Genomic DNA, 10000 nt, shown 5'->3' with positions numbered 1-10000 from the left:
GCGGGGGGGGGGTCTTGGAGTTGCGCTGTGATGACCCCTGATTGACACTCTGGTCACCTCTGATCCCATTCTGACCTGCACCTGCCCTCCACGTGTGTGGGGTGAAAGGTCAGTGAAGGAGAGATGTGGTAAGGTCTGAGGTCAAGATCAGATAAACACACACACACAAACACACACACACACACAAACACATACATTCACACTCAGATACACCCACTTACACATAAACAAACACTCGCTTCTCCCCCTTCTTCAACTTTCAAAGCGTAACGTGAGCGTAGACCCCTTGTGTAACTTAGGAGCGAGACAGAACTTCTTTTGAATTATTATGGTCTGAGCGCTGTGCTTTACTACTGCCCATTCATTATTTCCAATGTGACCCCGCCTAACTCTCAATCACACACATACTGTACACACACACACACACACAAGCAATCACCATGCATTTTATATTTAATGGCAGCTGCACAGGACTCCGACCAGCAGAAGTGACAAGTGCTGAGGTTAAGATGTGGACTCATGGAGTCCTCACTGGAGATGGAGCTAATCTGGGGTTTACTATTCATGTTCACAAAACCATTGTAAAAACCGCACACATATGAACAAATAAAGGATAAAAATATATACACACATGTAAATACACAAACATGCATACACACAAATATATACACACACATTCGCAGGTGGCTGTGGTGGGTGGGTCTGTGAGAGGTATTCTGGGATGTGGACCAAGAAGCCGCAGGTTTAGAATTGTAACTATGGAAACCGCAGAACTACCCGAGGGTACAACCGAGGGGCCTGAGAGAGTGTATGCATGTGTATTATGTGCATGCGTGTGTGTAATCAGAGCCTTCTATAATAACAGGGTACTCACTTAAAAACCTGTATTCTAATTACATGAATTTTCAGGAATAGATTCAAAACATAACATTCAATCATCATGATCTACCCAACATAAAAAACTCCACACCCTCCGCACAGAATCATAAGCATGAGTATTTTTATTAGTCCACTCTACAGTGGAAACGGTTCATTTTGCTGCCGCTCCTTGGCTGGACTAGGAGCAGTACAGCAGCTGCATGAATAGCGCCACCTAGGGTAATTCTGGTTAAGTGCCTTGCCCAGGGCCACAGCTATATCCTTATGCTCAAGACACACAAGTACTGAGAGAAGGCCAACAACACTTAGTGCTGCACGTATCAAACTCTTTTCTTTTCTTGACAAATCATACCATTAGTACATTCTCTCTCTTTCTGGTCTCTTTTGTCTTTTTGAAGACTCTCTTCCTCTCTATGAAGACTCTCTTCCTCTCTATGAAGGCTCTTTTCCTCTCTATGAAGGCTCTTTTCCTCTCTATGAAGACTCTCTTCCTCTCTATGAAGACTCTTTTCTCCTCTATAAAGACTCTTAGGAAGGATTAGGAAGGGCTTTCTACTGTACACTACCACTGAATGCAAATCACTGCTGCTGCTATTTCTCAAACACAGAACATACATAAGCAGTGAAGGTCTAAGGACATGATTATAAGTGAGGTATGTATACATGAGTTTAAAAATACTTAAACCATACTCTCATAGATTTGAGGGAAAATGTCATTGTTGTTCTACAAATAACTACTTCTGGATCTACAATATGGATGCACTTCCGAGGTGTCTATTAGCAAACACAGGCCAAAACGTTTAGAATGCGATGATATGTTGAAATTGTTCATTTCTAGTACCGGTATGTCTAATAGCATATGTGTTTTGACAGAGGATGCACCAAAAACAATGGTCCCTTGAAATACAAGATCACTGTTCCCCCAGGTACATAGGAAACAAGCTGATTCTACAGTAGCAAACACCACCTATATCTGACATTTCAGATGTCACATCAGCTTTCAAGGATAGTATAGCATCTTGTCTTTACCACTTCAACAGTAGTCCCACTCATGAAAAGACATCAACATCTATTAACAGCAAAATGTGTCCCAATGTGTCCCAAATGCAACCAGTGTTTTCTTCAGTCTTTGCCCTACTGGAGGCCAACTTACCCTTGGTCCTTGCTTCCCTGAAGGGCCTGGCTTCCCCGGTGGCCCCGGAGACCCCTATAAAAGGCACACATACACACACACACACACAAACTCATTACTGGGGAAGAGAGCACATAAACAAGGCAAAGGTCACTAGCCTATAACCAACTCAATTCTTCCAATGTCACATTTCTGATAATCTGGTTTGGTCTCTAGCACAAATACCTAGCGTAAAGTCTGTTATATTTCATGCAAGCTGCACTTTCCAAGTGAGTAGTTGAGTTCTTCCTTCAACCTGAAAATCATTATTGTGGAGGGCTATTGATATCAACATGTGGTTATTTTCAACAATCAAACTGCTATCATGCAGGCTCGTAAACTTGCTCATGACATACTATGAGAGAGCAGCCTAAAAAGCTTACAATTTGTGAGAGCAAAGTACACTCTATTTCGGCACTCTACCCCCTTTTTCCCTCAGTCACCCCCCCTCCCTGCACATACCCCCCCCCCCCCCCCCCCCCCCTTAACAGGGCCACGTGGCAGAAGAAAAAAGGGCTCCATTGAAAAGAGGGCTCTGTGTGTGTGTTTGTGTGAGTGTGTGTGTTTGTGTCAGTGTGTGTGTGTCAGTGTGTACGTGCACGTGTGTGTGAATGAGTGTAAGTGTGTGCGTCAGTGTGTGTGACTGTGTATGCATATGTTTATGCAGTGTTGCCATATATTACAGCAGTGAGATCTAAGAACACACACGCACATAGGATTTATGGTGCATTTCAGAGCACACACATGTGCCTTTGTATGTTTCTAAAAGCTGCTCGTGTGTGACAGAAATCACACACACACATCCACACAGAGTGCAAGGCGAGGTCGAGTAAATGGGTGCGTGTCAGCGTGCGTGTCTAAAGACTATTTGTGTATGTTAAAAGTGTTGTGTGTATGTATGTTTGACGCAGTGTAGCAGTGTGTGTGCATGCATGTGTGAGTGCGCGCATGCGTGTGTGTGTGTGTGTGTGTCTTTCTGCATGTATGTGAGTAAAGCAGTGTCTGTTAGCACTGTACAGAGCACTGTGAGAGGACCACATAATGGCATGGTTTAGGCATTACGCCTTTGATAATGACAGACAGCTATTGTCTAAACGACACACACACACACACACACACACAGATACAGACATAAATACACGCCCTGGGCAGGTTCCTAAAAATGCAATTAACCTGCCTAATTACAGACATGCACACACACCCACACCCATCGCACACTTACGCAGACAGACCCCACACACACACCCACACACACTCATCGCACACTTACGCAGACAGGCCCCCCCCCCCCCCCCCCCCCCCCCCCCACACACACACACACACACACCCTGTTGAGTGTGTGTGGGGGGGGACACTTCTTGCACAGGACACTTCTTGCACAGACTCAACAAACCACTAATAGATATTGTCACATCGCCATAGGGTTTTTTAACAAACGCAACACAAAAGCGAGCTGTGACGACATACATACTTTAAAACATACAATAGTGAACATTGACTCATCAAACATCTACTATCAAACTCATTTTGTGAAAGGAGTGAATGTTTCAAAGTAAAAGCTGAAAATTCCCCACAAATCAATTCCAGAAACAATTCCGAGCAACCAGTTCATACTGCGTATGTATTCTTCCAAAGAAGTTCCAAAGAAGACCTAGGGTCAAGGGAGTGTAACTCAAGAATAATGCACTGACCGACACTGTGGAGTCAGGGGGTGACGTGCACAGAATTTAAGGTGAGTCAAGGGAGCAGAACTCAAGCCAGACTGTCGTCTTTAGTGGCCCACATTTGTCTGGGTAACCTTGTGCTGTCGTTTTTGTGTTTAGACCTGTTTCGGTGTGGTCTTGTTTTTTGGCAAGTCTCTATGGAGAGAAGCTGAAAGGAAAGGGGGCACAGGGGATAAAGAAAGAGAGAGAAAGAGAGAGAGAGAGAGAGAGAGAGAAAGAGAGAGAGAGAGTAAGAGAGAGAGATAGAGAGAGTTGCAGTGGGGGTTGCACTAAAGTCAGCTGGGCTCACAGAATTCATTAGAATGCAGACTACTCTACGTTGCGGTAGCACAGGAGCAGAACAAAGATTTTCCTTTTAGAACTCGGATTCTGCTGACCACACACATGGTGCCGCGCAGTCTTGTTCCACTCACAGCACACTTCCACACATATGGCCCGGCACATATAAACAACTCACTGAGGCACCGCCGCAATCAATGCAAAGTCAAATACAATCCTTTCCTGAAATCTTCACATCAGCATATTCACATTCACACACAAACACAAACACATGCACATTAATGTGTCTAGTTATACTAAATGCTGACGCTCAGCAAACAGACTTTCCCTTCATTCAGAAGACTAACCGCCGGTTAGTGCATGACTCAAAAACCACAGAAGTTCACATCCATGGAATGAATTACGGGAAAAAAACGATGAGAACACAACGTGGGTCCACACGTGGGAATGCCACAACTATTCAAAAGCAAAAGCAGTCGGAAAAGGTAAGCAGTCGGAAAATGACTGATCTGCAGAGGATGACATTTAACAGCTGCGGCTAGGTTTGGCCCATCTTCTGCTCAGAATGTTTGGCTGTGAACGTTCAAATTCCACTCACAAAGAAACACGTTCTCTGACATTATGACATCATGTTCTCCTCAATGAATCGGAGCCTCGGCCTAAGATGCTGTCTCGTGACCTTTAGGAGGATGTGGCTCAAATGAAATTCATCCGGATAATAAAATTAAGTTTTAAAATACTTTTTTTTTCTTGCAGTAACCACTTAAAATCCATGTGTTATGTAGTGTTTATGTAATGCAATCTGTGATTCATGAAATGCAATGTCTGATGATCTCAATGCAATGATTCGATTATCTTCAAAGGGGCACAGTAATAGGAATCTATAAAAAGGGCTCACTTTAATGAAGGCCCTTCTACGAATACTTAAACAGAGGATCAACAGAGGTTATTAGAAAATACAAAACTTCAAATAACACTTTTATGTATCAAAAGAGTGATAAACACAGGGGTTGATGTGTAAATCATGACGCGTGTAATGTTTTAAGGGGCGCCATCGTCGTCCACTTTGAGAGGCCGTAATTCTGACAAGACCTGTCAACTTTTTCCATGGCTATCTCCACCTTTCTGTCTGCCACTAATTACAGCTTGTCTTCCCTGCATGAAGGTGCAGACAGCTGGCACCGCTTCAAGCAATCACTGAGAGGATCTCTAGGGGGGTGTGCTGGGCTTTAGCAGTGCAGCTCATTTGAAACATTCATTGTGTGCCCTCAAGTCGTCTGCGCTGCCTGCATCCCCGCTGTCTGTTTTGATCAATGAATGCCTCTCTCTGTGTTACATACGGACGGTGGTATTTGGGGGAAAGCTTGGTCAAAACAACTGAGTATGAGTAGTGTGTGACGCTTGCCAAGGTGGAACCTTAGAAAACGATCCATGGAGAAACCCTCAAAGGGTGTCCCATGTGGTTGCTCCACTGGCACCTGCGGTGCACTAATAGTAATGCCGAGTCAAACTCTGAGAGCCGAATAAACCCTGTCATGTTGGATCAGACACAATCACAGCACTGTAATATAATTTGCTTGCTATAAATAACTTCAAATTAACGGATAAAATGATGCACAAATATATATACTATAAGGTGTTTTAAGATGTGTTGAGAAGTCTTACGATAAAATCCAATGCGTCTGATACACGTTCACAAAGACACACACACACACACACAGGTAAAACACACACTGAAATATCTCACCGGAAATCCAGGCTCTCCCTTCAGCCCTGGGGGTCCAGGCAGCAGGAGAACCTCTGAGAGGTCAGGGTTGTAGGTGACAAACTGGTCCATGGCCAAGGTAGGGGTGGATTCCAAGGTGACTCTGGGTGTAGACGGGGTCACAGCCATGCGTTGGCTCTTTCTGGAAGGGGTACGCGAGGTGGGCCCTGCCTCCTTGGTGGCTTTGGGAGGGGGGGTGGAGGCAGTGGGCTTCCTCACTGGAGCTTTCTTAGGGGTTGGCTTAAGGGCAGGCAGGGCTTGAGTGGTGGGCTTTTTGGCAGTAGGCTTTGCGGCTGTGGGTCGCTTTAAGGTGGGCTTTGGAGGGGTTGGCCTTTTGGAGGTGGTCTTGGTGGCAGCTGGTTTAGTGGGAAGGGGTTTCCTGGAGGTCTTGGGGGGTGTTGATTTTGGGGCGGTTGGCTTAGCAGAGCTGGGCTTGACTCTCAGGGTGGGTTTGGGGGAGGCCTTCCTGTCAGTTGGTCTGGGTGTCTGGGGCGTTTGAGTCCGTGTTTGAGCTACGGTCTGAGTACGCTGCGTGGGTCCATGGGGCGATGGTGACACCAAAGTGGCGGCGAGGGTTCTTGTGACTTGCGGGGCTTTCCATGGCAACGGCTCACGCTCAAGGGGCTGACGGAGCAGGGAGTGGGTGTGGTTTGAATGGCCGGGGTCCTCTTTGCACTCGGGGCGCATGATGCTGCAGAATCCACCATCAGTCGCCCGTTCCCAGTTCACCAGGTCCAGCTGACACAGCTCCCCTTCCAAGGCCACACCCGAGAGCCGGGCACCACCACGGCCGAGCTGGAAGCTCCCGCGGGGGTCCAGGGGCGCAGGCTCGGCCGGGAACAGTAGCGTCTGAGTCCTCTGGCTGCAGCCAGCCTGCAGCGTCACCCGCCGGCCACTCACGGACAGCGCCAGGGAGTGCGAGCGCCCGTCGTGAAGGTCCACCGGGAAGCTGACCGCGTTGGCCGACGCGCCGGGCTGAGTCTGCGAGGGCGCGCCAGCTTGGACGGTCAGCTGGCCGGGCGACAGCTCCACGCCCAGCTGCAAGCGGGAGCCAGAGTGGATAGAGAAGAGGAAGGCAGAGTTTCGACGGTGCAGGCGCAGGCTCACGAGCACTGCCAAGTCCATGTGTGTCGGGGCTGGTGTGTGTTTGCTGGAGGAGGGGAGGAGGGAGAGGAAGGGTGCTGCCAGGCGAGCCCGTGATGTAAGGATGACCCCCGTCGGCACGGAGATGACCCCTGGAGGAACGGAACGTGACCCCTGACCTCCACGCAAGCCCAGTCTCTGTAGCACGTCCACATCTAGAGAAAACAGAAACAGAAGATGAATACAGGCAGCAGGCGCAATGCACACTACATTGTAATCACACACCTTCCTCAGGACTGTATTTTTATTGCTCAGTGCCGTATCCCTAATCACACTGCTCAAACACCTCAAATTTAACTCTAGCTCAAATTTAACCATAATGAGTCCAAACAACAGCTCGCCAACCACTGGGTCATTCCAATATATCTGGGTCATGCATTCCAGTATATCAAGATTGATAAGTTAAGTCAACAGGCATCATACTCCTTGAACATCCCAAAATTAGTTGTGGTTTGTAAACATAACTAGAGTTACTGTGTCTATTTGGAAAATGCCTTTGACCAGTAGCCGATGTGTTTAGTAGAGGGTACCTGTATAACATGGTGAAAATCTTAAAAAAGCTCTCATCAAAACTTGGCAGACAGCTGACATCTCATGACATAAAGACATATGAACTACTGATACTGTTTGTTGTCTTAACATTTCTATGCATTTGCAAACAGAAATAGCAGTTGCCTATTAAAATTGTTGGGTACGATATTTACGCCTTCATATAAGGCTTTGTATATTTACAGTAGGTCTACTATCTGTCAAAGAAAGCACTGTAATTATTACAACAGTATAGGCCTATTCTACACCAAGCACTAGTAAGCTTTTAAGCAAGCTGTTAGCCTAGCTGTTCTGCCATAAAACTGTATCCCTGTAGGCCTACAGGGATTTCATCATGTTGTTTTGTTAGTTTCAAAACAACAACAAAATACCAGTAGAATCTTCTACAAATGTCCCTGTGTCCTAAAAATGACAATAAGGAATGCGCTGAAACTGAAGATCTACCACTTTTACCACAACACCTCGCCTTCATCGTTTTACGTAAACATGCACGGTTGAATTGAACAGCTCCAGTTTCCATCTCGCTAAATATACAGATGAGCTGTGGTTTCCCAATGGCACGTGCGCTCTGATGCGCGCCAAATGCAAGCCTCTCTTATGTATTGTGTTTGGCCACCAAATGTATTATTGTGTGTGATAGTCTGCCTTGGCTTTATAATAGCGGATACATGTAAATAGGAGTTACGGTAAATATTCCCAATACTGATGTCGTTATTTTAGCACTGGTAAAGATTTGTTAAATATGTCCCTGTAGCCTACCAGAGGAACAAACATAAGGTAATTGTGTGGGCATGTGAGCAAGTCCTTCATAGTAACCCATGCACAATTTGTTTTTGAACAACCTTACATCAATTTGGCCAGAGATTTCTTTGCTGTCTCTGACAGCATTCAAGATGGTTTGTATGCTTTATAAACTGTTAAAAATGTTTTGAGTGAAGGTGACTTATGGTGGTAGTGGCTGATGGTGAGAGATGACCTCAAACCATTCTAGATAATAGTGCAAAACCCAAAATATGGTGGTCTGAGCTTGTTTTTCACTGTTTTAAACTAGCTTGTTGTGTAGTGTCTACAGGGCTAAGATCCTGTTCTCTGAACATAAAAGTCATTGCACAGCAAAACCACCTATCATCACTGCAAATATAATGCTAATTTGTGCTGCTTTTCTGTGGTTGTTTGTTTGTCAGATTTCTATTCGCTTTTTTACCTCAACGCTCAGCCTGTTTCCAGATCAGCATAGAATCAGCCTGGCATGCAAACACTAACTGGGTGCATTTGTAATTGGCATTTATGCTTAAAAACCTCCCAGTGCCCCCAAGCCAGTCCAGTACCTAAAGCCTTTTGGCCTTCAACACAAACACTCGCTACACGCTAAAAACATAACACAAACATCACATGCAAGTCATTACAATGTGCACATCGGATGTAGTCTTTCACGATGGTACATAAATAGCTTAATTTCTGATAGGGGTCTTTTCTCTCTCTAAGCTTTAAGTCTTAAAGCCCAGAGAGGTAGAGAAATAAAACCTTTGTGTTGCAGACATTTGCCATGTTCTATCTCTTTCAGTCTGTTGCATCATATAATTAGCTCACCTGGCCTTGTCTATGCAAACTCATGTGGTTAATCCATTAAAAGAGCTGCAATGTTGAGAAAATGCCACTTTCACTTTGAAATGCACACTGACTGGAAGTTACCTAATCTGGCCACAGACATATTTTGCATTACATACCAGATTTAAAACAAAAGAAGGAAAGCTGTGCAGAGTGACTAACACTTCTACCTAATTCATCAGGGACAAGGGACAAGGGACAAGGGGTGAGACGACAAGGTCCTGCTGTGCCAAAAACCTCCTGTTCGTGCCAAAAGGAGTACAGTAAGTCTCTCAAAGTCCTCTCTCAAGAGTCTCCTTGGTTTATTACATAAGTCGGTGCCATACCACAATAATATACAGAAATTACACCAACAGAGGAAAGAATGTATGGTAGAAATAATGATAATCAGTACAGACACCATTCTAGGGTAAGTGACTTGCAAATATGAAGACAGATCTGCACTGGGCAGTATTCACAGAGCAGAGATTCTTCAGATTTAGTGAAACACGGGTAGACAGAGGGAGAAAGAGAGACAGGAAAGAGAGAAAACAGATGCACAACAGAAGGCAAAAATAAACATTCCATATGCAAACCCAGAGGTAATGGACACCGAACAATAGACCATTGCAGTGGCACACTGCTCCTCAAGACACATGCGAACCATGCATGCTGACAGGAAACCGCTCCAAGCTACCTGTCTCATTTATAAACTGAATCTATTTTGGATGCATTAGAAATAATATATAGAATTAATACATGACTTAACTTTTTAATCAAACCTTAAGCGTAACTCCAGTTCTCATGCGACAGATATGTAATAGTGATACTGGTTGTTTTCACATTTCTACCCATCTAATACAGACCAATACATATTTACTGATGTTTTTAGCATACACCTTA

General features: G+C 45.1%; 1 protein-coding gene across 3 annotated transcripts in view; it reads right to left on the bottom strand.

Annotated features, from left to right (window-relative positions):
- LOC121679706 (collagen alpha-1(XXVII) chain A-like) overlaps positions 1-10000 on the bottom strand; it is a 52309-nt gene that overhangs the window by 38732 nt on the left and 3577 nt on the right. For all 3 annotated transcript variants that reach the window (XM_042058625.1, XM_042058626.1, XM_042058627.1), the window contains exons 3-4: positions 5801-7116; positions 2033-2086 (exon numbers count right to left, since the gene is read on the bottom strand). In XM_042058625.1, the coding sequence (XP_041914559.1) occupies positions 2033-2086; positions 5801-7116 (1370 nt within the window). The remainder of the gene's footprint in view (positions 1-2032; positions 2087-5800; positions 7117-10000) is intronic.

The sequence above is a fragment of the Alosa sapidissima genome, chromosome 13, assembly GCF_018492685.1.
Source record: "Alosa sapidissima isolate fAloSap1 chromosome 13, fAloSap1.pri, whole genome shotgun sequence".
NCBI lineage: Eukaryota > Metazoa > Chordata > Actinopteri > Clupeiformes > Clupeidae > Alosa > Alosa sapidissima.
This window is presented reverse-complemented; position numbering and strand designations above follow the sequence as displayed.